We start from the raw sequence: 26,771 nt of genomic DNA, 5'->3' as shown, positions 1-26,771 counted from the left end.
ATCTAACAAACTGGCTACAGAATCAAGCGATTTCTGATGCAAGTTTCTGCCTCCCTCCCCCCAAGATAATAGAACATTTTCCCAAATGGAAGGAACCCACTTTAAAAACAATAGGTCTTTGAAATGTCAGCTAAGGCTAGCTTGGCATGTGCTGTGCGCCGCAGGAATACGATATAGCCTTTTTCATTCTCCAACTGTAACCCTTAGATCTGAAGCAGCAAGATGATTAAGAGATGTAGGTCCAGTTTCCTGTTCTGCTACTGATTTCCAGCCTCTCCTGTGGAAGTCACTTAGCCTTGCTCCATCTCCGCTGCCCCCGGCGGGATGAGGATAAAAGCACTTTCTGGGCTGAGGATGAATCCAAGCTCGTGAGACATTTGCATGCTCCAGTAATGGGGATCGGTACTTGAATTACTTGAACGAGCTTTAAACCAGTCACACAAGAACCAACGCAGTACGGTTTGCAAAAGAAGTCATGAAGCTGCATCTTGGAGGCTATGGCTAGCAATGGCTACCTTGGCTCTGTGTACACCACAGTGGACAGTATAGATGCCTCTCTGCATTCTGTTTGAACAAGAACCAACTTGTTTCTGCTATGAATGTATTTATTATACCAATGTTTTATGCTGTTTCTCCTCAAAGCCCCTCCTTGTCTCCTCTAGCACGAAAGGGGGAGAAAGTCACCCAGGTCATGAGACCGGCTTACATGCTAGGAGCTTGGGCAGCCTGTCCCTCCGTAGCCTCTCTGTGCAGAGCTGCTCCCCTGGTCTGCTCACACCAGGCTGTGCGGGAACCCAACGTGCCCCTGTCTGTCAGGGCCTCTGTGTGCTTCCTGTCTCTCCCTCACAATGTTACTAGTTCTGGTCTCTCACGTCAGAGCATTCTTTCATCTCTAGGTAATTACAGAGGAATTACAGTTAGTGCTGTATCCAAGAGTTAAGGGGTTGGCAAAAGTTTCTCTCTCCTCCCTTCCAGTTTTAACCCCTTTGCTCTCTGTGGTACAGATCTTTTGGTTCTCCGCTGAAGAGACTCCAAGGCTTTAAGGAGTCCAGTGTGCACCCAAAAAAGACATGGAGATCAGCCACCCCCAGCCTGTACCACTCCTGTGAGCAGCGTGTCAAACCAATTCGTGAAAGCCTCCACTGAGATAATCCATTACCAGGGTAAGTGTGATGCCCTAATCCTAGTTAGGGAAATGGGATATTTGCCAGAGCACAGACAAGATAAGGAGCATTAATCCAATTTACACGGAAACGTAGCATTAGGTTGCAAGCTCCTCCCTGACCTTGGCAAGCACTTCTGAAAGTGCTGCTCACTAACTACAGCTCATTAAATGGCAGAATCTGGCTCAGGGTCAGTGTCAAAAACTGAAAAGGAGAAACTACTACAAAGCTCTCAAAACTTTGGTGACATTCAGACCAGCTGTGGAGTCAGGCATGACTGCTCTTGTCCTTCCATCACCCTGATGGATTTAAGTGCCAGCAGATGGCTCTCAAGGTCTCGATGCATCTTTCCTGATTTCTGTTCCTAAACAGAGTGCAATGAGACTGCTTGTGTGCACGTGGCACACACACTTCCACTCTGTACCCCTTCCCCTCTTCACGCTAGGTTAGGATCTGTCCAGACAATTTAGCAAGACAAGCCAGACTGCTGGTGACTGTCACAAGTAGGTTCTGTCCATTGTTTTCTCTTTCCCACATTTTTATATTTCATACAGGAATTGTGATATCCAAAAGAAACGGCTTTGAACTGATGACTTCTCTGGAGTCTAGATCTTGTGATCAGGGTTCTTCACGCAGACTGCCCTCTGACACATGCAGTCCAGCTCTCCGCTTTCTTCTCACTTTTCCACTGTATAAGAGAAAAAAAAAAATTATCTGTCCTGACATAAACAAGTAGTAACTCAGAGCAAGTGGAGAATGCAAGGTATAAATTCCACTCTATAGCATTTTATTAGGAAGACTACTCGCCTCTCTCTGAAGTCAGTGGTTTTCCTACATCAGTACTGAAAGCTAGTGGAGGTGCAGTACTCCACTGGATAACCCACAGACTGCTCTGTGGAGAGGCTGCTCGCTCCATCTAGCAAGTGCCGTGTAGAAGCATCGCTGCGTGCTGATGCTGGACCAGCATGAACGATGTGTGCAGCCGGACACAGGGCACCAGATGGCAGCATTTATTGTCTGGAGGCCCTGGAGCAGCCAGACTGGCAGTTCAGTACTGTTAAAGCCCCTAAAGATTGGGCTGCAGCCACTTCTTCCTTTTCTGCCCCTCGATGGTCATGATACTGCTTGGTAAGGGTAATAGATAAGAGCAAAGCGAATGGGTACGTGCCACCTTTCCCCACGCCTTTCACACACAAAAGATGGTTTCCTTGCTGTGAGAAATGTTTGCTCTCCTTATTAGACATTCACCTTTTGCCTGTTCCCTCCTGCCTGTTTTTTCCTGGAAGGCTCTAGTCCCTCAACAGGCTCCTGGTTATCATGAATACCAGTGAAGGATATTTAGCAGATTTAGCCCCTGCCAAGACCTTTTTCTTTTTCCTGTAGCAGATCTCATTCAAATACCAGACCTATCAGTAGGAGCAAGGTTTTATCTGAGAAGGAAGAGCTTGGCTGGAATTTAAATGCCAAGCTAGGGGAAAGCCTAAAATCTGTCAAAAGGTACCTAACCCTTCTCATGTCGAGTGGCAACACGCAGGGCTGGGAAAGGCCCTTCTAGGCACAGGGGCTAGCTTCCCAGCTTCTCCACCTCCATTTCCTCTTTAAGTTTCGGATACATACACCCAGGGCGGAGAACACAAACCAACATCTGTCACACAAAGTTTTCTGCATTGAAAAATATTCACAATCAGATGGCCACACTCTGGACTGGTTTTAGAGTTAATGACTGAGTTGAGGTTGTTACTGTCAATGGTTACTGCACTCAAAGTAGAGTTACTGCAATCACAGGATTGTCAGGAAAGGGAAGCCAACTCCTGACATATTCTTCCCAGCAAACGCACGCATCAGGGCAAGAACTATCCTTCTGGTGTCTGGCAGGGCTGTCTGCTGTCTCTGCCAGACCATTTTCCCCAGGTGTGACATATACCCAGATCCCAAGAAAGATCCTGGGATCTAACTACTACCCTAACTACCACCTCCTTCCAAAGCTGTGTTCCTGAAAAATCAGTTTAGCTATTTCCTGACATTTGACACATTAGAGACACCTCATTTCTTTACCAGAAAGACCCACAATTTCCACACGCAGCACCTCAGCTTCTATTTCATGCCCAAAGCCCAAATGCCCCCATCTACCGGAGCACAGATCCCGAGATGTCCAAGGGCTCTTGTGAGGCTGGGTGTCACCCACACACAGAAGCTATTCCAGCCAGAGGAGCAGCTTGCCCCGATGCTGGCCCTGGTTTTAGAGCCACGGCCATCGCTGTGGCATGGCTGTACCCAACAGCAACACCTGCTCCAAAGGCCGCCAAAGGTTTTCACACTGTAGCAGAGGACAAGAACTCTCTGTTTCTCCCACCTCTGCTCATTAAATGGCCCCTGTAGGCAGCTCGCTGAAAGGAAGATTGACCAACATGGTTGCATCAGTCGAGCTACAAAAATGATTGTGTTGCCCAAGTCTCAGATGCTTCAGTGGCTCTGCTGTATCAGGGCTTAATTTTAAAACCAGCTCATGGTGATTACCCAAGCAGCAGTTGCTCAGAAACTGCTTTTTGAACTACAAGGCACTGACTCTCTGGTTTTGTTTGTTGGGTTTTTTTTTTTTGGTTTTAAGCTTTTTTCCTGCTCCACAACTCCATTTTCCATCTGACATCCCTGTTTCAAAATCCAAGTGTGCTGATCCACAGGGACAGTCTCAGGACATTCAAAACCAGCTATTCTGTTTAATTTCGGGGTTTTATTAGAGCTTCCCACTAGGCCCCTATGAATAGAAAATGTTTTCCCCCCAAACATAATGAATTTTAAATTATTCCCCCCCAGCAGCCTTTGCAGTGTCTCTCATGTGCTGTGTGTCCCAGGGACGTTCTGCCATCAGCCTCACTCCAAGCTAATGCTGTTTTGAAGCTGTGCATTTTCATACTTCCTCCCCAAAATCAACCATCGTCACAGCTGCAGGTTATAAACTCTGTAACAGGGGAATATTACGGACTCTCGAAGGCCCACATGCTGCAAAGGGGGATTAATCTAGTCGGATATATGTGTCCACATGGAATCTGCCTCATTTAGATGGTATTGCATGTGGCTCTTTTTTCCAAAAGTCCTGTGGTGCACATCAAGTGATCGAGGGCCAATGACTTCAGCACTCACATGAGGATTACTCATCTAATTAGGGGGTTTGCAGGCTCTGCCCCTGCCTTTCTGTGCACTGTTAATGTCATTGTACTGACTTCTAGAACATTTGTCATTTAGGGACTGGCATAGGGTTTGTTTTTCTTTGTATCCCCCCTCCCTTCGGTAGATGTGACCCCACAAGGTAGCAGCGGCTGAATCACGTGCATGAAGCTGTTCCGTGCACGAACGCAGCAAGTTCAGCGTGTAAATTTTGTCAATAAGAGAAAAACAGCCCCTTCGGAGCATCGGCCCAGAGGCGGGCGGCCGCCTTGCCGCCACCAGAGGTGTCACCAGCGGCTCCCCCACCCCTCGCCCCCCCTTGGTGCTGCCCCCTCCTTGTACCGTGCCCCCAGATGTGCCCCCCCCCCCCCCCCGCAACAGCTGCCCGGGCCCGTCTGATGCAACGACAACATCACCACGTGGCCACGCGCAGCTGTTCCCCGCCGCCAGCCAATAGCAGCCGGCTCCGCTAACCTGGGAGGCGGGACCGACCCGCCTGCCCCTCGCCGATAGGTCTATCCGAGAGTCTATCCGCGGGTGGGGCGGGCCCTCCGGCGTGGTGCGGGCCAATGGGAAGCGGCACCGCCCCTGGGCGCTGTGGAGCGGGCCGGGGCCGGCGCGGGGGAGGCGCCGCCGCCGCGGGGGCCGGAGCGGGCCGAGCCGCCGCGCCCGCTCCATGGAGGCCGCGGCCGAGGCCCCGGGGGGGCCCGCGGCGCTCAGCTGCTTCTCCTACAACCAGGACTGCACGTAAGCGGGGCGGGGGGCGGGCGGGGGGGCGACGGCAGCGCGGCGGAGGCCGAGCCGGGCGGGGCTGGCCCGGCCCCACCGCCCGTGACAGCTCGGAGCGGGGCCGGCCCCACGGCGGGACCCCCGCGGGATTCCACACACACACCCCCACCCCCCCACGGGTCCGTGGGACCCCGGGCGAGGCTCTTCTCCCCACGGCCCAAACGGGGCTGGCCCCGTGGGGTCCCCCGGCTCACAAGGCCCTACCTCCCCCATTGGGGGTACCCGGCTCTCGGTTGGCATCCCAGTCGCCCCCAGGTTGGGTCCCTGGGAGGCCAAGGGAGGCAGGAAATTCCGAGGAATCGCTGGTTTTTCACTTGCCCAGCAGTTTGGGAGGCAGTTTTGGATGGTCAGGGAAGTGACTTCCTCCTAGGGCTTTTTCTAATGGCCTGTGCTGTGGCCACTTTGTAGGTGGCAGAGTCGCCCAGGGCTCCGTGCGGGCTCTTGGCAAGCAGCCTGTGCCAAAGCGTGGCCCCACCACCACCTCAAGACAACAGAGGGTTTCCTTGGAGCCTCTCACCCTTACGCCGTTGCTAACCTGTGGTTTACCCGCTTCAGAGCCAACCCTTTAAGACCATTTCCAACTGGGACAACAACGACCCTGAAGCAGCGAGCCACATGGCATTTGGCAGCCCTAGCCTGGATTATGGGGTACCAGATAAGGATCACAGATACCAGCCTCACCCCTGGAGATATCGTTACCTGTGCAGCCCCGCTTTGCATTTGTTGTGTCTAAACAAAGAGCGCTTTGATGGGTGGCGATGTGCTGCTGACAGGAACCTGCTGGCCACCGCCGCCAGCACAAGCGCTGTGCAGTGGTATTCTGGGCTGGCTGCTGATTTAAGACCTAGAGCTTGGTGCTTACTATATCTGGAACCGAGCAGAGCCAGCACTTGGCATGAGCATGCCTCGTGCTGCATGCCTGCACTCACTGTCGTGAGCAGGGAGAGCAAAGCTTCCCCAGCCCTCACAACTCAGGGTGTCGGTGCAAATAGATCAGCTCCCGGCTTAGGAAACAGACCCTTTTTATGTCGCAAAGGTCCCGTCTGCAGCCTCCGGTGTAGAGCTATGCCTGTTTGTTCCTCCACTAGCCACAGGACTGTACAAATGGATGACAGTTTGCTGTCTCACAGGGATACTTGCCTTCTGTCGGCTGCAGTAGCCTCAGATGGAAAGCTGGATTCTTGGGTTTGTTACTTTATATGCTTTAGGTTGAGTGTGGAAACTGAAGTTGTGCCTTTCGCAGATCCCTGTACTAGGAACTACCCATTTCCCCTCCCTGCAGGGACTCTTGCTGTCACCTGGAGGCCTTAAGGTCTGAACTAGCCGGTTTTTGTCTTTGCAGCTCCCTGGCAATTGGAACTACAACTGGATACAGGCTTTTCTCCTTAAGTTCTGTGGAGCAACTGGACCAGGTCCATGAAAGCAGTAAGTCTCCTGTTTCACTGCAGTGGAATATTGGCCGACAGACTTTACCTGTATTACTACACTTTGGTCTGCCTCAGGGGATGATTCTGCTCACTGCTGCTGCGGAGAGGGCATCTGTTTCTGCTGTACCCCTACCAGGAGAGGAACAGCTCTGGTTATTGCCCTGTGCACAGCAGCCTTTAAAGTGAGCTACAGCCTTGGAGAAGCTTCTAAACAGCCAGCAGTACTTTAACAAAGTTGAAGGGCTCCCACAAGTTTAGAGTCCAGTTTCTTTTTCACTGCTGTCAGTCTGACAGGAGCAGTTTGTCCTACAAACCAGCATTCGGAGGTAGTTTACCACTAGCATGTTTCAGATACACAGACAGGAGACCACAGACTCCCAGCACAGATGCTGGATAACTTGCAGGCTTTTAGTCCAATGTGGTATTTACAAGCAAGATGTTTTGAACAGGTTTCCCATGTAAGAAGGTCGTTCACAACAGGCTTTCAGCTATTAGCTGTGCTCAGAGCAGCATGCAATGCACTTAACAGCCTGAAACAAGTCAGGCCTCATGGAACATGCACTCTAGTCTGGTTCAGGCCATGGCCAGAAGTGTTTCAGCTGAGATGCGCTAAAGATACACCTCACAGCTGGGATGTGCTAGGCTCTCTCCACTGGCTATAGAAGGAGCTCCAGCAAATGGACGTAGCTGCATCATCTGGAGCAAAGTCCAGGCTCCTTTTCTCTTTGCTTCACAAGGTAACTGAGCTGCTACACAGCAGCAGGCCATAGACTTAGATCAAAAAGTATTTAGGAGTTTGGATTGCGCCTAGAGTCAGGCCTAAGAGAAACAGATTCCTGCTGGTGACACGCTCAAGGTGATGGGCAGAAACGTGAGCAGCCCTTGTACCTCCAACACAGCAGAGCCTAAGCACTGAGCACATTCAGGGCTACCTGCACAAGAAGTCCTAGTCACTGATGATTTAGGTACAGGTCCACCAGGACCACTGTAATGGTGCCTTCTCAGCACAGCAGGAGCCATCCCAAACGCGGTCTCTGCAAGACATACCACACCACTGTTCACCAGAGCCATGCTAGAGCTCTCAAGAGACCACAACCCCAGTGACAGAGGGAGCATTAAAAAGTCAGCCTAAATGTCCCTGAGGAGGCTGGGAGAAATCAGACACCGTGCAGAATAAACAGTAGGTTACACACAGCTTGTTCCTTACCTCAGTAAGTCCTAGTTTGTTCACACCCTCCAGAAAAGTCCCCAGCCACGTTGGGTGAGCTCCTCTTTTGTATATCCCCTTCCCAAAGATTAGCTTCAGCTGGAGGGCCCTGCCCAAGAGAGGCACAACAGCCCAGTCAAAGGGGGCTGGCTTAAATTATGCCTTCAGGGGAAGGTTCATTAACCCCTTCCTGCTCTGACCTAAATGCTTTGTGCCAGGTAGGAGAAATTTTCGACAAAAGCAGATGTTGAACACCTTAGCACAGAGCGTTCCAACCCGATTCCTTCTTGAGTTGAGTCTTACTTGTTGCTGCAATCAAACCAACCATAAGCCAAGCTAAAGACTCTGTCTTGGTTTCCTTCTGTGCCCAGATGAAATCCCAGATGTTTACATCGTGGAGCGTCTGTTCTCCAGCAGCCTTGTGGTTGTGGTCAGTCATGCCAAGCCACAGCAAATGAATGTCTACCACTTCAAGAAAGGGACAGAGATCTGCAACTATAGCTATTCCAGTAAAATACTGTCCATCCGGCTGAATCGGCAGGTAAGAGGTTGGGGAAGGGGTTAGCCAGAGTTGTCCCTCTCTGGCTCTCTGCTGGTGTTGACGTTCCAGCGGGGACCAGCAGAGCAGCGGCCGCCTGGGGAGGTGTGCACGGAGGCTGTGGAGTGGGACAGGAGGGGTGGGTACCTGTCCTCTCCAACCAGCTCTGCTTCAGGCTCCTCTGACAGAGGAGCAGAATGGCTGTGGGTATCATCTGCCATGACTGTTTGCTTCAGTAGAATGAAGCTAAGTCCTTGTTTTCGTAGCAGTTACACAAAGGCTTTTTGTTGTCTGCCTTCTTGCCTATTCAGCACGCAGCCCTGCCAAAAAACCACCTTTTCATCTTCCTCCCTCCCTTGGATTCCACATCCTGACTTCAGGCCCACTTCTGCCATCTTGGTTGCAAATGAGACCTTCGAAGTTGGTAACCAAACCCAGGAGTAACTTGAACTCTGTGGATGGGGTGAAAGGCTGCTTCTCAAATATTGCTAGCAGCCTTGGTTTATTTTTAAAGGTATAGAAAACATTCAGGCCACTTAGAAGAAAGCTTTTAGAGTGTTATTCTCTGAACTGATACAGCCTCATGCAGCCCTGAGCCCTTTTGGAGGATTTTAAGTCATCTTTTCTTTTTGTTCATAAATATTCTCAAAGTATATGCCATAAGAAGCAGAGGAAATTTTACAATGAAGAAATAAGCAGTCTGTGTAATTGTATATAATCAGCCTCTCCTCAGTTAGCAGCAGTGAGTCCTGCAGTAAGGCTCTCCCATAAGGAAACTCTGGGCTGAGTTTCCAGTAAAACTGTGTTTGACCAGAAGTTCCTGTACTACAATTAAATCTGTCCTAAATTGATTTTTTTCACTTAAACTTACAATGAAGCTGGCAAAATAAGGACTTCCTTTGAATTGCAGATAGATGTATGTGTATAAAAATAAACTGGGAGGTTCTGCTTAGCAGCTCTAGGAGATTAGTGTGAGAATAAAATAAGTTCAGGCTTTTCCCCATGTGCTGCTCTGGAGATTGCCTGAAGATGATGCATAGGCCCAGCCTTGCATCAGCATTCCTTGGCTGCTTTGTGAGCTTGTGCTCAAATCCTGGGCTGAACTCATCCTCTAGCCGTAATAGACACACCTCGAGAGATTTGAAGATGCTACAGATACTTGGGTAGACAGGAGAAAAGTCACTGTTTCAGTCTATGTTCAAGATTTAAACTGGTGGCAGTTGGGTTCTGCATGTGGTGTGACATGTGAACCCCTTGCCTGGGCTTCTGTATAAAAACTACTTCGTTAAAAGTCCATAGAAAGCCAAATCCCATACGAGGCATTAACCCAGGAAAATGCTGGCAAATAAAACAGGAACAGGACTCAAACAAATGGTGCGTGTTTCAGTTTGATCTCTCTGTGAAAAGTCCTCGTTGTGCAAACAACCAAGTCCCTCGGTGGTTGTTGATCCATGGGAATTCTTTGTTCCAGGCTCCATCATAACTCTGTGTTAAGGTGGATTGTGATTTCCCTCAAAGCAGGGAATAAGGCCGTGCTGTGGGACTGCTGAGGAGCTCTCCAGAACCTCCCTGGGTTTTCATTCACTGCTGAAACCCTGCGGAGCTCTTTGGAGGGGTTTGATACATTTTGCTGGCTGTGTCCATACCCACCACATTTAAGCCCTCAACACACAACTCCGTTATCTAACCTGATTCATGACAAACTGAAGTACTAGAGAAAAATACCGGTGAGCAGTAACATTTTGTACAAGCCGCAGTGCCTTGAACCCAGTGCAGCAATCCCAGCACCGGCACCTTCTCTGAGGCTCTGTCTGTGTGCACAGTGAGGATTGAACCCATTCCTCACCTCAGCAGGGCTTGCGCTGAGGTTAGTGTGGGCTACAGGGCTGCGTGGAGGGCAGGAGGCAGAGAACCAGCCCTCTCCAACTCGTGGTGAGCTTCTCCCGGCCTCCTTCGCCTGTTCAGCTCCCACCCCCATTGCTTTCCTGGATTTTGTCCCTGTCAGTGCCAGCATCTTGCTGAGCTCTGGCTGCTGCTTTGCCATCCTCTGGCAGCCTCCCTTCACCTGTACAGCAATAGCAGCGCGTTTTGCAGTTCTGGGAAAGCACGTGGTGGCTTTGCCGAAATCAGCTGTATAAATATTACTCTGACGGTCCCTGCTAGCAAGTTGATGGCTGTTACTGTAGAAAAGGCAAAGTCTTCCTGGAAATGCAAAATGGCTCTGACACAGCCCCAGATGCTGTGGTTAGCAGGAATAGAAGTGGGAAAGAGTTTGATCCGAGAGTAATGGTGGAGCAAGGCAAAGATTTTCTAATGTGGGTGTTTCAAGTCAGTGACTAAGCTCCACATTTAGATACTAAATAAGTGGCCTCATTCTAAAGAGGTGGAGGCTTCCTGTACATGGATTCGGGTGCTCCAACTTCAGGAGCCTGGATGGAGTCTGGCCTTAACGTTTTTATTGGGAGGTTTTCAGCACTTCTGGACACTTGGCACTAATGTAGGTGGAGCTGTGCACTCGCTGGACTTAGAACGCACAACCCTTCAGCCAGATCCAAAGCCTGGGCCCAAAAAAAGCCTCTGTGCAAAATGTCTCCCTGGTAACACGTAGAGATCTGGACCAAGCTGAGACACAAAGCTGAGCGGTCACTGAGATGGTGGCCCAGTGCTCAGGTTACAGCATTAGGCTTCCTTTCTCCTTTCTGCCTTTCCTCCCCATCGCTTGGCAGCTCCTCTCTTGGCTGGCTGGGTGGCTGTTCCTGATGAGTGCAGCAGAAGAGGTACAAGCACATGAACTTGGAAATACCTGTCTGCCAAAATGGTGTAAATGTGACTGTCCCTGAACAACTGTTTCCCAGTTCAGTTTTTACACAGTTCTGCAGGGCACATAAAGCAGAGTCTTGCCTGCCAGTCCCGAATGGGAAAACAAACATTAATTTGCTGAACAGATGCATTAGGTTTAGCAGCAGTGGGAGGCCCCGCACCTAAATGCTTGCTCCCAAATCAGGAAAAAGTCAGGGCAAGGGGTACATAGTTCCATCTGTAGGCATACTGACAAGCAGGATCTTATGATCAAAAAGTAATTTGCAATGAAAAGAACTGCAAAGAAAAGTTGGGGTATGAATAGATAGCAATCAAGGCCCATGGCAGGGTATAACCCTGATGTATCTTCCTGTTCCTGGGGTCTGGGGCTGTGGAAGATCAGCTCTTAGCAGAGAAGAAGTCATGATGTTTTATCTGCTTTCTGAAGCAAGACCAGATGCAGGCAGCTCTCAAAAGCAGAGACATACAAAATCAAAGGTTGTCCAGTGAGAGAGGATGGAGGGATGTTCTGACAGTGAAGGTTTGGGTGTGTGAGCTGTGGGAGCAGCAGACAGAGGCACCGTGCCCATGCTGGTGAGGTTCTGTGCATGTCCCTTGTGTCCTTGCAGAGGCTGGTTGTTTGCCTGGAGGAGTCAATTTACATCCATAACATTAAGGACATGAAGCTTTTGAAGACTATTATGGATACACCTCCAAATACAACAGGTAAATGTGGGAGAACTTTGTGAAAGGGAGAGATCTGCAGGAGCTCTGTAGAGCCACAACACTCGTGTTAGAATTTAAACCAGCCTGTGGCTTGTGTACGCTAATTCGAGAACTGTCAATGTGAGGTTAATGGTTGGACTAGATGATCTTCAAGGTCTTTTCCAACCTTGATGATTCTCTGACTCTGTAATTCAGCACTGGGGAGCCAGAAATGTGTGGAGGCAGGCAGGCAGGCTTGGGAGAGCAAACCCCTGCTCTGTCCTGTGCAAACATGTCAAAGGAGAGCAGAAATGGTCAGTGTGGTTTGACTTCACCTCCCAGGTCTGGTCCCTTCCCGTTCGCACACGAGATGTGCGTGCAGCTCACAGCTTCCCGCAGCGTGCCTTTATTCTCTTTCACAAGCGGAAAGCTGTAGGGGCAGGCCAGGACCGCAAGTTTCCCTCCACATATAAGACAACCTGAAATTCTCCCTCCGAGGCTCCCTGCCTTGCCTTCACTGTGCCCTGCATCAGAGAGTCCCGTGGCGTTTTTGGTCTCCGGACAAAGGAGCCCCGTTTCCCCGTGCTGCAGGCGTGAGTCAGTTCTGCAGCGTCACGCCGTGCTGCAGAGCTCGGCACTCCCTGCAGACCTGAAGTTAACCCGGGTTCTCCTTTGGCCACGAACGACTGCTCCACTAAGGTAGAAAGCTCCCGTGATTACTTACAGGCTTGGGGTCAGTTCTCAAAGTGATTAGCTCTGTGAAGATCACCTGGGGCAGAAAATGCAGCCGGGCACAGCGCTAATTCCCTGCCAGGGAGTCCTCAGGAGCCTGGGTTACCACCTGATATTATTCCATATATGCTGCAAACCCCACGGGCAGGGCAGGTGGCTGCAGAGCAGATCCTCTCCATGCAGCATAGGTGAATCCAGCTTTCCTGCTCATGGGAGGGGAGCTATTTTTAGCCACGGAGAGGAAAACTTGGCCGAGCGCCTGCGGCAGCGCTGCCATGTGTTGCTGTGCTATCCCGGTCGGTCGCAGGCTGCAGCATCATTTCACGGGTGGTTGATTGGGAAGTTGCTGATGTGCTCATGCCTGGCTTCTGGGCTTTCAAGGGACGCTCTTCTGGCGGCTCCTCTGACCTACTTCAGGTCTCAACAGATGGCTTCTCCATGTGGATTAAACATACTAAATACTGCAAATATAATTAAAGTTTAAAACCTTCCCAAGGAAGCCCAGCAGCAGCAGGAAGGGCAGGGATACCCAGGCCTGAAGCTGTTCTGCAGTGGGGCTGAATGATCAGCTCATGGTTTAAGAGCAACAGCAGTCAGCACCCGCCGGGCCAGGAGTGGGCTGCTGCAGATCACAGAACTTCATATGGGCTTAATTTTTTAAAACCCTTTTACTGCAGCAGCTGTCATTGAAATGAGCTGAGTGACAAGTGCTGTGCCACGTGTGCTCCCTTTGTCCCTGGACCATCTGCTTTGGTCCCAAGCCTGACCCCAGGATGGCATGTCCAGGAGGCCGAGGCAGTCCAGCCTCACCACACGACCCGTTTTGGAGTGGGGATCTGTGCCGGGGGGCTGTAGGAGCACACGGCAAGTGTACCACCCCCCCCGAAAAGTGTGCACCCTGGGCACGGTAACACCAGCACAGTGAGGACCGGGATTCGCTGCACACCCCCCGGCCGGTCGCAGTGAGATCTCTGGCTGTTCCTGGCCAGGACCTGCCTCCCAGCCCAGTCTCCTCCACGCAGAAGAAAAGTGGGCCAGCCTGTTGTTTTTCATGTGTGCTCAAGCATGTTGGTTTTCATGTGGCTCATGTCAGGGGCAGGATTTGTGCCGAGGAGGTCACCGTGCTCATGGTGACATGCGTGCCACCAGGCCATATCTCAGGGACAACTGCAGCTTTGGAAACCACCTCACGTGGCTCCCCCCAAGCCCCAGATGTGCCTGGACCTGCTGGTTGGGGGGCAAGGACAGGCTTCTCGGGCACTGTAGCTTTTTTCCATGCTGCTTGAGGAAGCCACCTTCAATGTGGCATTCCCGGAGCTGCCACCCTGAGCAGCACCAGCCTGCCTCCTCCCTCCTGAGCCTGCCACTGCATGCATGGGCCCTCCTCAGGGCTGTGGGGCTGCCGAGAGCAGAGGAGCATCTTCAAAGGCTGCCCGTGTCCCTTGTGATCCTTGTTCTTTGTGCGTCCCTGAGGTCAGCCCAGTACACTTGCATCTGTGTTTTCCCCTGGCCTGGTTTCCCGTCCGGCTCTCCCAGCCAGGCGCGGAGCAGAGGGAGCGGGTGACTCACCAGCTCAGAGCTTGCTTTGTTTAGCTCCAGCGTTCTCTAGATCCTCCTCTTAGAGAAAGGGCTGTGCTGATCCCCCCGTGCTGCCCAGGCCGGGGGAAGACCATCCTGAAAAGACAGGATGCTCATCACGAGCGAAGTCTCTGGGCTATCTTTGCCCCTCTGCTATCCCTCCCTCTTTGGGTGCCCTTTAATTGCCTGCACTTTGCTGCTGCTGTGCCTCTTCTCCCCGGTGCGTTCGGTCCCTGGCATGATGTAAATGCCTCTGATTGATAGGGAGTGCATCCCTGGGGCCCCCGGCCGATCCTGCGGCTCCTTGGCTCCGCTGCGGTCTCTTTGTTTAGTTATAAACAATGACCTAAAACAAGAGCTTCAGCTGATCCTTCCCCACTGCTGGGCCTGGGCCAGGGCCGTGTCCTGACACGATGGGTTGCACGGCATGTGGCCGCGTGTCTGTGCATATACGTGCACGCATGCGGGCGTCCTGTTTGGGGAGTGTGGCAGCATCCCCCGCAGCCTTTAACCCCACGGCTTCCTCTGCACGTGGGACTAGGTGGGACCCCCCGGGTGGGGGCCAGGAAGCTCAGGTCATGCTGAAGCCTTGAGTCGGATTTGGGAGGACTGTGAGCACACGGACGTGGTGCAGGAAGCAAGTGAGACCCGTTGATGTGACAGGATTCACTGGGATGGGTCCTCAGCCAGCGGCAGAAATGAGAGGCAGGAAGAGATGCTCTTTTCCGAGGTCACCTGGGGGACAGGCGGATGGACGTACCCACACACACATCCATCCATCCCTGTCTCATCCTGTAATTCCTGCTCACTTTGAAAGGGGTGTTGGGGAACCTTTATGCTCATGTTGGCATAAAACCAGATGGCTGTTATAGGGAAGAATATCCTCTGTGGTTAAAATTTAGCTAGGTTCAAGTTCCTTGTCAGCCAGAAACTCCCTGCACAACTGTGGCATTTGCTTTGTCTCTCCCTGCTTCCCTTTTCCATTCAGAGAAGAAGGAAACGGTGCTGCTCAGCCCCACAGCTGCTGCCTGGCCGTGCTGCGCTGCTCCTCTGAGCTTCTGCCCTGGCACCTACACCCTGCGCACATCTGGAGGTGCCCAGATGTGCCTGGGCATGAGTCCTGTTAGCCCTGAGATCAAGATGTCCCTTGCTGTGTTTCATGTACCTATTCCTACCTTCTCGAAGGAGATGATTAAGGGGGAGAAGCCAAGTGCCCAAATTCTGAGCAGGGTTTGAGGAGGAGGGTGGCGGGGCCGAGGGAGCTGTACTGTCCCCCACGGCCAAGGCGTGGCCAGCGCACCCGGGGCCGGAATCTGCCCCAAAATGAGACACAGCCCCAACCCCCTGCCGTGTCTGTGGCCACATTTCTGCTTTCCGTCCTCCACCAGCAAACAACCTCAGCTGCGTCCTTCTTGCCTTGCCAGGTCTGTGCGCTCTCTCGATCAACCACGCCAACTCCTACTTGGCTTATCCCGGCAGCGCGACCAGCGGAGAGATCGCGCTTTACGACGGAAATACTTTGGTAAGTGCGAAGCTCGCCCATTTGGATACCGGCAGGGACTGAAAACAAACAGAACCACAGCAAAGCCAACCCAACAGGGCCTTTGGGAAGGATAAATAAATACACTCCACCGAGCTAGACTGCAAGGGAATTGCCCGGAGAGGCACATTCCCCATTCCCCTTGCTTGGATGTCATGCGAAGCAGACAGCCTCTTTGAGATCAGAACATCCAACTCCTGGTACGGGATATTAAGGGAAACGTGACCTGTTACCCCACACCCTGAGGGCTGCTGCCAGGCTGACAGAGGGGTTCCTATAGGGGGTTCAGCAGCATATCCCACGGGAGTGGTGTGACTGAAGTGGGTCAGAGAGGGTTGGGGCGGCTCCAGGCGCAAGCGCAGGACCTGGAGCAGCTGCTTTGCCACGCTGCGGGCTGGAAGGGATGCCGGACTCGAAGTCACAGAGAGGGCGAGGTGTCCAAAGCCCCCTCAGGAAATCTGTCCCTGGCTGAAAGCAGGGTCATGATTATCTGCTGTTTATGCCAGGGCTTTGGATTACATAAGGCTGTCACTCTGTACGTGCAGCGGGAGCTGAGGATCTGCAGCAGGGGAGGAGCAGAGCGCGAGGGGAAAACACGCTGCTGCTGTGAGAGGTACTAGCGAGGGCCTGGGCTCCCTGCAGGCACCAGGGTGGTGTTGCTGCAGCAGGATTTGCTGTACGGCCGAGCGAAGTGCAGGGAGGCCCCGGCTGGGTCTCTGCACAGAGAAATGCCGGGCTGTGGAGCGGGCGCAGCTGCGATCCTGTGGCCCGGAGAGGTGGGGAGCTGAGGACCTCTGGCCCTGAAATGAGCTTTCTGTAATCACAGTGGCCGTAGTAAGCGGGGACTGAGCTCAAGGCAAGGCAGAGATAAGAAGTGCTGAGGATGTTGAAGGGGTACCCTAAGTGCAATACGATCCTGTGAATCCACACCGGCACGCCTGGATAGGGTACGAGGTGGGGAACATCCTGCCCTTACAGCGTGTCTCTGCGCTCATGTTCCCTTCTGCCCTACAGAAAACAGCCTGCACGATTCCTGCCCACGACGGGCCTCTGGCTGCTCTCGCCTTCAACTCCACTGGCTCGAAGCTGGCAAGTGCTTCTGAAAAAGTGAGTGAGCGCTGCTGCAAGCACCCTCCCTGCTGCCTGTGCTCCCTGCCCCTCTGGGGCATCAGCTGCCTGCAGTGTGGAGAGCAGGACCTCTGAGCTGCCTGTTCCTAAGCATGGCCAACAGGAGTGGCACTAAAAGGACTCTGACTTGGAGACGGCCAGTGTATCGGGTTCACATTGACTCCAGCTGGCAAACAGGAGGGGCCTTTGCACATCCTGGGTTTCCTGGGTGTGTCAGAGAAAGGGTTTATGCTCTTTGCCCTGCTCCTGCATGATCTTTCCATTTGCATTTTTTGCAGGGCACAGTCATTCGTGTATTTTCCATTCCTGGGGGGCAAAAGCTCTATGAATTCCGGCGAGGGATGAAAAGGTCAGTTCATTCTTCTGTCGGTGACAAGTACACAGAGGGCTCCCGGAGCAGAAATGTAAACAGAGGGACAGGGCAACGTCAGATCCTGGTGGCTTTGGCATCTTTTGCAGAAAGAAAACAAGAGCAAACGTTTCAGATAGAAATGTCATTGTGCCAGACAGCCACACTGTGCCCAGCTGCCTCCGGCAAGTTTAGTGATTCAATTCAGTGTGTCGCAAAACAGGGCGATGGCAGAGAATAGAGGTATATTCAGCCCATTTACCCTGTCCTTTCTTGTTTCTTACTTGAAATAATGAAGTCCCCAAAGTTACCAGCCCAATTCTTGCCCGATCAAAGGAGGTGCTTTGAAGCTACTGAGTCATTTGCGCAGAGCCCAGGTCTCGATGGCAGCAATGGGCTGTTGCTGCCCTTCTGCAGGCTCCCTCAGATATTTTCAGTAGACCCATTCCTGACTTTTCCCTCTTCCCCATCCCTGGCCTGTCTGTGATTTTTCACACGCTTCTGCAAGTGCAAAAACTGCTGTGACTGAGACACCCTGGCCCTGCTGAACCTGCACGGGAGGAGATGCCGTATGTATCCCACTATCCAGTGGCTGTGGTATCCTCCCTGGCCTTTGCAGTACTAGAAGCTTTAGCTGCTGTAGCGAGGCTGGCACAGATGTTCACTCCGCAGGCCACTCTGCAAGCAAGGACATTCCCACCTCTCTGGCTGTTTGTTACTAGCTCAAGGCTCCCCCCAGCTCTGCTGAGCAAAGGGAAATGCTAGTCAGTCAGCCCGCAGGCTCAGCAGCAGGCAGGCAGGGCACTCCTCACCACGTATGGGTCCCCATCCTCTTCTCTCTGAGCAAAACCGAGCCGTTCCCCCTGAGCAGTACGCCATGAAGTGACCAGTGCTGTCCTTGCTTGGCCCCAGGTATGTGAACATCAGCTCTCTGGTGTTCAGCATGGATTCCCAGTTCCTCTGTGCTTCCAGCAACACGGAGACCGTGCACATCTTTAAACTGGAGCATCTCACTGACAGGTGAGGGGTTTAGCCTGGGTTAATCTGCCTGCCCCAGGGGTGGCTCGGCTTCAAAGGTCTGCCTTTACACAGCTGGCCTCCATTTCCTCACCACGTACTCTTCATGAGCAATACCAGCTGCAAACTGTCTCTTTGGCTTTGTGTCCTGAGGGACTCGCTCCTTGGAAAAGCTACAGGCTGCATCCGTGCTGTCTGCCTCTCCAGGCCTGCTCTGGGTTTACTGGCTGCCACTGTCCCCTGCCTCAGAATCACAGAATCACAGAATCATCTTGGTTGGAAAAGACCTCGAAGATCATCCAGTCCAACCATTAACCTCACACCGCTCTCCACCAGATCGCTCAGCGCTGGGTCAACCCGACTCTTCAACCCCTCCAGGGATGGGGACTCCCCCCCGCCCTGGGCAGCCCATTCCAACGCCCAACAACCCCTTCTGCAAAGAAATACTTCCTAAGAGCCAGTCTAACCCTGCCCTGGCGTTCCCATGTAGCCAGCTAGGCTGGCGCGCACCATGTGCGGGTGCTCCAAAGAAAGCCTTCATGTATCTCAGATCAGGATCATTTTGTCAGTCCCTGCTCTGTTTTGTCACGCTGATTGCCGTAACCCCACTGATGCTGCATTGTGACCCCCTCAGCCGGCCAGAAGAGCCTCCAACCTGGAGCGGTTACATGGGAAAGATGTTCCAGGCTGCTACCAACTACCTCCCTGCTCAGGTATCGGGCATGATGAACCAGGATCGAGCCTTTGCCACTGTCCGCCTGAACATCTCCGGACAAAGGAACATCTGTGCCCTCTCCACGTATGTATCTGCATCCCCTCTGCCGCGCCAGGCTGTGAGCAGACACAACTATCTCTGCAGAGCACCGCTCTCTGTGGCCCCTATCTTGTAGCCATGCCTGCAGAGCACGCAGCAGGGGTGTGTGCTGTGCCTGGGTGGGAGCGCAGGTGTGGTTGGACTCATGATGCTTTTCTCATCAGGATTCAGAAGCTGCCTCGACTGTTGGTGACTACGTCAGATGGACATCTCTGTATCTATAACTTGGACCCGCAAGATGGAGGGGAGTGTGTCTTAATTAAGAAACACAGGTAACTGTACCTCCAGACACATCTGATCTTTAAAAAATTAAGGGATATTTCACCTGAAAGCACAAAATGGAGCTGTAGGAGCAAGAATATTAGAACTGAGTTTGTGATTCTAGCTGCCTGATCTGACGATGTGGGTGGGGACCGTGTCAGCAGGCAGGGCCGTGGGGCTCCTCGCAGCAGAAACCAGAGACACCTCAGATCCCTCAGCAGCTGCAGGGCACCTGAGCTGAGACAGCAGAGGCGGGCAGGCTGTGCCTTGCAAGATGCCTCCGGCAGCATGGTGGCAGGAGGGCAGAGCACCTTCCCCAGGCGTGAGCGGGTGCTGGAGAGCTGACTTTGGGGGGAGGATGGTGTGGAGCGACGCTGGGAGCTTCCGTAAACAAAACCACGCACAGATGCCGGCGTGCAGTGCCAAAGCAGCGTCCTCCGTGCTGCTGCTCAGTTTGTATGCAAATTTGATTAAGCACATAAGCCCCCCTCCACCCCCCTCATCTGGGCTACTTGGCTCCAGATGTGAAGCCTTTGGGGTGGGGTGCGATGTAACATGTGCTCTAAGCTGGGAGGTGGCTGACAGCCAGGAAAATGCCAGCAGTTTTTTGAAAAGCCACAAAAGAACGGCACTTCAAAGCTGCGCTGTCCAGCGTGCTCCGGCCGCCCCGCCGCCCTCAGACACCGCTGACGCCCGCCCGCTCCCGTCCCGAAGCAGCCGTCCGGAGCTGGCGGGCCAGCTTTGTATGTGGGTTCCTCTTAGCATCAGAGGACTGAAAAGGGCCCTTGGGTCATGAGTTACGTTACATCATACTATATCTCTGCTCAAACTCCGTCCTAAACTAGCCAGGGCTGCTTTTCCCATCTAGTCTGCTCCTGTTGGAAGCCCTTTGGAGCCCCCTCTGTGATTAGAAACACTGTTCGCCTTTGTAACCTAAAGCTTTTGTGGTCAATCTCTTCCCTTCTATTCTCGTGCCAGCATTGTCCTCTAGCCGAAGTAGTGCTTTCCCTATCTTCTGTTTCCCCCCCTGCTTTATTTGCAGAGCACAATGCTCTCCTCCTCGGCGGCGCTGCTAGGGCTGCAGGCAGTGCCTGGATGCAGTGATGTGGATGGGTGATGTGCTTCAAGGAGACGTGGATGCCTGTGCTTGTCTTAGCTGGTGCTGAGGGAGGAACGGTTGGGACCAGAACTAACTCTTCTCCCTTCTCTTGCTCCTGTACAATTAGTCTGCTTGGCTCAGGAAAGACGGAGGAGAACAAAGAAAACGACCTTCGGCCTCCGTTACCTCAATCTTACGCAGCAACTGTAGCCAGACAAAGTACAGTGCCTTCAACTTCGACCATGCCAGGTAGGCATCATGTCTGCCCTTCCTCAGGCAGGAGCAGAAAAGCCGCCTGGGGCAACGTGGAAAGTCTCCCAACTTCCAAGGGTTCAACCAGAAACACCACTGGCGCAATGCAGACTGGGGCAGCAGGACTCTGGAGCTCACCTGCTTCATCCCCTGCCCCAAATCCAGGCCAGGCGTTTTCTGCTCTGCTTCCTGGGGCCCCTCACCAGCGCTTCCCCCCCTGTGCAGAGCCGTACCACAAACGGGCCCGTTGGCAGAGCCGGCACCACCTCCGAGCTTCCCGGTGTGTCAGACAGCAGCTGCTGCCAGGCTGGTTTCCAGGAGGTGACACCATGGGTGTAGAAGTCAGATCTCACTCTTTTTGTGGCAAGATTGCCACAGGTTCTCCCAAACCTGTTACACCTTACCTAACGAAGCTAGCACAAAATTATTGCAGAAGGCTGGGTGACTATCTCATTATATTCCCAAGTCTAAAGGTCTGCACACAGATGTGGATCTTACTCTGGAATTGGGGCTTACATCCACGGCGGGAGGAGGAAAGCCCGTGCCACAGGAGCTACCCATGTAGTCCACTCCCTAATCTGTAGTGTCCATGGGGATCACTTTCTCTTCCGCAGTCCCCCAGAGTTCTGCCAAAAAGCCAGAGAAAGCAGCTCAAGGCTAAAAAGGTGATAACACAGTGTCTCCACTGTTTGTTTCCAGCCTCCTTCCATCCATTTATCCATAACATTTTGTATTTTGACTTGGACAGGTTATTCGGAGGACGGCGGTGCCCTGCGAGGAGAGGTTATCCCAGAGCATGAGTTTGCAACTGGACCAGTGTGTCTTGATGACGAGAATGAGTTTCCTCCTGTGAGCATTCGGGACCCCTAAAACTGCAATTCAGCCCTCATGCTAAGAAGAAAGTATTAACCTCTTACAGAAGAGATACTGTTGCCCCCACCTTGTCCCAGCTCACTGTGAAGCCTAAAATAGCTAATTAAGTTATAGGGACAGTGCCAGGAAAAGTACACCTCCACTAAATGGCAGCTAGGGATGGGGCAAAGCTGACCAAACCTAATAATTAGAGATGGATCTGAACGAACTAGTTGAATGAAGTGCAGATGCAGAATGACGTCTAGATCCAGATCTGACCTTTGTGCCTTGTGCAGATTTCCAGTATTACCAGGAATAGCTTTAATTTGAACAAAACCATCATGTGCATGGGGCTGTGAGCAACCTGGTCTAGCGGAAGGTGTCCCTGCCCATGGCAGGGGGTTGGAACTCCATGATCTTTAAGGTCCTTTCCAACCCAAACCATTTTATGATTCTATTCTGTGATTCTGTGATGATTTAGAAATAGAAACGTCATACTCCCTGTTGCATTTACAGTCAGTGGTATTAGTTTATGGAATGCAACTGGGACATACCTGAACCTCACCAGTCTCTTCATTTCCAAGTTAACTGAAAACTCCTTTTCCAAGTACAAAGATGAAAGTCATAATGAATTTGAAACCGTTTTATGATTTTTATATGGCACTTTCTCAGTTACCATTGGAAGAAGATACTGGCCTTTTAAAATCTAACTTAAGCCTGGCAGTGTCTCTCCTGCTCCTCTTCCTGTTACACACGCATTTATTGTGTTAAGTATAACCCCTAAATGGGCAGACGTTGGTACCGTGCTATGATCTGGTTGTAATCAGCGGTGTCTTCATAATAGTAATGCATTAATACAGCAGAATATTGTAATGGATTTCAAGTTGTAGACTTGGCAGACTTTTGAATCCCTTACTCCATTTTTACATATCCTGCTGTTGGAGTTTTGCCTGAAAAGGAGGAAGTAAAAACTTTATCAGGATCCTGGGATTTGTTCCATATGCTGAGGCTGACCTCTGTGAGGCACTTTCCTATTAACTGATGCAAAGTGTAATTTAGATAAAAGGTGACTAGCTCATGACTCCCTTTGAAACAACACTACCTAAATCCGACTCAAGTCGCATAAACCTTAGACCAATTCTCTTTTGTTACCTGTAACATAACCTGCTGCAAACTGAGAACAAGAGTTTTCTAGTTGTCTGACTCCCTTACCCAAGAAGGATATTTAAAATGTCTCCTCTCTGGTCAAAGTCGTGTGGCCATGGAGAAGCTGGTGGCCCAGGCCCCTGGAAGGAGCAGCAGGGCCAGAGAGAAATCCTTTGCTTCCTTCTGATGAACCTGCTCTTGAACATGTGGTTTGGGGACGAGCAAATGCCAGCAAGCAGGAATCACGCTGCTCCTGAATGAGCCTTCCTGCTGGGACTCTGCCGTGTAAAAGCAGCCCCAGACCCCCGCTGTACAACAGCAGGCGCTTTATTAAATGAACTTTGATCTGTCAAAATCCTGCGCTGTAATGAACCTGACAGAGCAACTCACACGTGTCACGTTAGGGAGGAGGTGGTGTGGGAGGGAAGGCGCCTTCCAAAAATACTCCCTGATACGGTGGCTTAGCAGTTGGAGCTTCCAGATAAAGTCCCTGCAGCTAGAACTTCGGGTTTGCCCCCCCATTGCTGATGGTAATGTGTTCTGCATCTGGTCTACCAGCTAGTGCGGCGCTGGCTCCCGCTGCGTTAGTGCATACGGGGAGTTGGTCGGGATGTTTTGATGCTCTGAATTTCACTGAACTTCGTTGTTTTCTCAGCACTGAGATGTTCGGTCTCAGTGACGTGTTCAAGGGGGGTTTCAGGCATCGGTCACTTCTGTGCGGAGAAGGAGGGAGAGAAAACCTGACCTTATCCAACAAAAATGTTTTGACAGCATTCTGCTTTGTGGAAACATGGGAAGGGTTTTGTTTGTTTTCCAGTGTGCAACAAAAAGACATTTAAAAACCTCAAAACTTGTGACAAAATGGAATATTCACCCACAGCCCACGCCATGAGTATGGCTTTGAACTTAAGACATACTTTTGGAGAAACAGCAGTGCTCAGACCCAGCAGTTCCTCTCCATTTTGAAACATCTTGCCTTCCCCCTGACCTCAAGCAAGACTTCAGAGGCTCAGCGGTTAAAAGTGAGGAAAAGCAGCTTCAGTCTAACATAAAATCTGTTGCTAATTGCTGAAAACTGCCTCTTCATTAAACAGAAGGAGGGACAGATCAGAGGAGAGATGAGAAGCCCAAGGAGGGCTCATAAAAAGTGGCCTCAACAAGACTGAATGTGGATGGTGCTGCTGAAGGATCCAGTGGCAAGAGGTTAAACGAGTTCAGTACATCTCTTGCTTGCACTGATGGGGTGGATTAAGTGCTTTCAGGTCTGATGTTGAGCTTATGCAGGAAGGACTCAGGTGTTATTGAGGTGGACAGCAGGCTAAAGCCTTCAGAGAGGAGAAGGTGCCGTGCTGGAGTCGTGCTGGGAGGAGGCTGCGTCGCCCTTGCTCTGCTGGTCGGAAGGTTTTGTGGAATGGGAAGAGCAAGCCCAGCTCTGGCTGCAAACGGTTGTGGCAGTTACGGCTGTTTTCTGGTTACCTGCTCGAGCAGCTGCCACTTTTCGGTGGGTTTATCAGTGCTGGTGAGGTTTCCAGTGGTGTCGGGAGCTGTCGGTGTGTGCTTTGGGCCAGGCAGGGCATGGCTTGGCCAGCTCTGCTTTCGGGAGCCCCCGCAGTGGCTCACCCCACCAAGGCGCGGCCAGAACAGATCTGGGGTAGTGCTGGGAGGTTTGACAAAAGAAATCCTACAGGATTCAGCAAGCAAGATGGCCTGCATGGACCTGAGGAATGCAGCCAGGGGATCTTCTTAAAACTTCTGGGATTCAGTAGGAAAGGTGATTTCTTCCAGCAGATTGCTTGGTGCTTTTCCAGGCACTCATGATGCGTCCTGCGTTTGGCTGAAGCTTGGCAGCTTCGGGACCAGAGTTGATGTGCAGGCTTTATCGGGAGAGCCATTTCATTAAGTCAGGCTAGATTGCAAACAGCGGGCAGCTCTTCAAAGACAGCTTCCCCTCACTGATACGCAGATACCTTTCACATCGATTTTTGGCTACCTCCAAAACTGGGCAGCCTTCCTGTGCTGCCAGAGGATGCTGCTGCCTGTGGCTCCTGCCTGCAGTGTTGGTTACAGGGTGCTCAGGGCAGGATGAAAACTCCCCCCGGCAGCCTCCAGCAGCTCCTCGCTGCAGCTCCCGCTCCTGCCTGCTCCCGGGAAGGATGGACGGGCAGGAGCACGAGCTCCAGCAGCCCGTGCACCGCGGCCACCCTCGCCAGCACAACGTCTCCATGCCAGCAGCGCTGCTGGCTGCAGAGGGGAGGAATCCGTGCCCCAGCGTGGGGCCCGCACACATCCCTGCTGCTCCAGACCACGGGTCTTCATACAGGCAACCAGGTTGCAGGTGCATCTTCGGCTCCGTGGGACTGGTCTTTGCCCAAGTTCCTCCTCGCTGTTTCCTGGATGGTGTTTCTCTCGTTCTGTTGTGTGGATATGTGACATTGATGCTTTTAAGTGATTTTTTTTTTTTTTTTTTAAACAGCTGGCTGTTAGCAGAGGAAAAGCCATAGAATTTTCAGTGAGGCTCTACTAGTAATCGTGTTTCACAGGGGATAAGCAAATTTGGCAGAATCTGACTGGCCTCTTCTTCCTCACAGCAGCTCCTGCCCTGGTAGCTCTGACAGGCATTTTGGGTAGCTGGGGCTTGCAGGATTAAGCCCAGCTTATCAGTACATTAACTGAGGTCCCTTGGGAAACGTGCAATCCAGTGCCAACGCTTGTGCCTCCAAACTGGGCAAGTGATGGTCCTGAGGCCTGTGGAGAGACAGATCCCAGGAGGAGGAGCTGGGGCTGTGGGGATCGCAGCCGTGCTGCTGGCAGACACAGGTCACGTCTGGCAAGGCTGGAGCTGATAAAGGGGAGATCTGCGCCCTGGCTCGGGGCTGGGATCCGCAGAGGCACCCGCTGGGGCGCTGCAGCAGCCCCACAGCTCTACCCAAGCCTCGGCCAGACATTGCTGCACATCTTCCACCAGCGTCCCCAGCCTCCTCCCGTGGCGTGAGTAGCTGATGTGAAGGGTTCAGGGTCCTCGCTGCTGCTGCCTGTTCTTCTGTGCGCCTGCTTTACTCTTCCACTCAGAGGTTTTGCTGATACTTAGGCTAGGCTTCCCCTCACCTAATCCAGTCTAACATGTAGGTGTTTAACTCCAGGCTCCATTTGCAGACCCCGGAGAGACACGGTGATGCACAGCACACACCGTTCCCCTCCTGCCATGCCGGGAGCTGAACTTTTTGGGAGGACTTAGTGAGGCAAAGGGACTTCACCCCCAGTAACCCAACTCCCACAAGCATGGCTGTGCTCAGCCCAGTGCCAGCTAGAGGCAAGACACACTTATCACCAAGCCAGATGGTTCCTGTTCCCAGGACTGTAAATTTGGGGAGGGGGAGAGTAAATAAATAAACCGCTCACAAATCTGCCTTTGAATGGAAAGTAAAACACTGCAGGACATCCCTCCCCCTCCTCCTCCCATGTGCGTAAAACCAACTTGAAACACACCCTGTTGCTGGGAAAAGTAAGGCCATTCTGTTTTGATTTTGGTAGATAATCTTGTGCCGTGGAGGTCAGCCGGGCAAAGCGAAGAGGTCATGATGAGAAGCAAACATCCGCGCTTAGGACAGCTGCTGGGAAGTGCTTTGGAAAAGCCAGGAATTTCGAAGAACAGATTTGTGAGTCCCCAAGACGAGGAAAAAAAAAAAAAAATCAAAGGTGGGCCACTGCTTTTTCCTACAGTATGTTTAAGTGAATACCTGGCCCCTTGTTTTAATTCGTGTCTGGGTGGGGTGTCAATGTACTGTATGCACATCGCTATATTTAACAAACTATATGTTAGAACCACAATGTAAATGCTAATTTAATCAGATTTGTACGTAACCAGAATTTTATATACCCGTTTGTCCCTTTTCTAATTTATGCTGTTTTATGTGTATAAATGTACTTATAGGAAGATATATTAAACTTATGTCTTTGTACAGTATATACATACTATTTTACCCAGGCAGAGTATTTTTGCAGTGATATTAGAGAAGATGTCATTTGCTATGTTTAAAGACAGAATAAAGTCACGGTCTGTCCCTGGCAGCTCGCTGCCCGTGCTCCTGCTGTTCTTTGTGGGGCCCTAAAGATGTCAGTCTTGATTAAGTTTTATGAGTGGGAGAGTGGGTTTGGGGGGCTGGTGTGGGGACGGCTGCTCCCACACCACCCGACCCCCCTGGCCAAGTCC

General features: G+C 51.9%; 1 protein-coding gene across 2 annotated transcripts; it reads left to right on the top strand.

Annotated features, from left to right (window-relative positions):
• Nucleotides 1-1,144: 1,144 nt before the first annotated feature.
• WIPI1 (WD repeat domain, phosphoinositide interacting 1) lies at nucleotides 1,145-26,629 on the top strand. Of its 2 annotated transcripts, none has more exons than XM_074889145.1 (13): nucleotides 1,145-1,163; nucleotides 6,460-6,542; nucleotides 8,123-8,292; nucleotides 11,718-11,814; nucleotides 15,528-15,625; nucleotides 16,658-16,750; nucleotides 17,050-17,120; nucleotides 18,033-18,140; nucleotides 18,772-18,936; nucleotides 19,116-19,223; nucleotides 20,439-20,560; nucleotides 21,312-21,412; nucleotides 26,093-26,629. In XM_074889145.1, exons 3-13 carry the CDS (start codon nucleotides 8,206-8,208, stop codon nucleotides 26,138-26,140), a joined length of 1,098 nt encoding a protein of 365 aa, XP_074745246.1. In that variant the 5' UTR covers nucleotides 1,145-1,163; nucleotides 6,460-6,542; nucleotides 8,123-8,205; the 3' UTR covers nucleotides 26,141-26,629. The 2 variants fall into 2 exon arrangements, with proteins under 2 accessions (XP_074745246.1, XP_074745244.1); XM_074889143.1 differs by lacking the exon at nucleotides 1,145-1,163 and adding an exon at nucleotides 4,942-5,075.
• Nucleotides 26,630-26,771: the final 142 nt, after the last annotated feature.

This window comes from Strix uralensis, chromosome 19, assembly GCF_047716275.1.
Source record: "Strix uralensis isolate ZFMK-TIS-50842 chromosome 19, bStrUra1, whole genome shotgun sequence".
Classification (NCBI taxonomy): domain Eukaryota; kingdom Metazoa; phylum Chordata; class Aves; order Strigiformes; family Strigidae; genus Strix; species Strix uralensis.
The sequence above is the reverse complement of the archived record's forward strand: the minus strand, read 5'-3'. Positions and strand labels throughout refer to the sequence as shown.

Excerpts from the sequence above, each read along its gene's own strand:
- WIPI1 (XM_074889143.1), top strand. The coding sequence starts at position 5,005 with ATGGAGGCCGCGGCCGAGGCCCCGGGGGGGCCCGCGGCGCTCAGCTGC. Across the intron at positions 15,626-16,657 it reads TTTACGACGGAAATACTTTG|AAAACAGCCTGCACGATTCC; the intron begins GTAAGTGCGAAG and ends TCTGCCCTACAG. Across the intron at positions 21,413-26,092 it reads ACGAGAATGAGTTTCCTCCT|ATAATCTTGTGCCGTGGAGG; the intron begins GTGAGCATTCGG and ends TGATTTTGGTAG.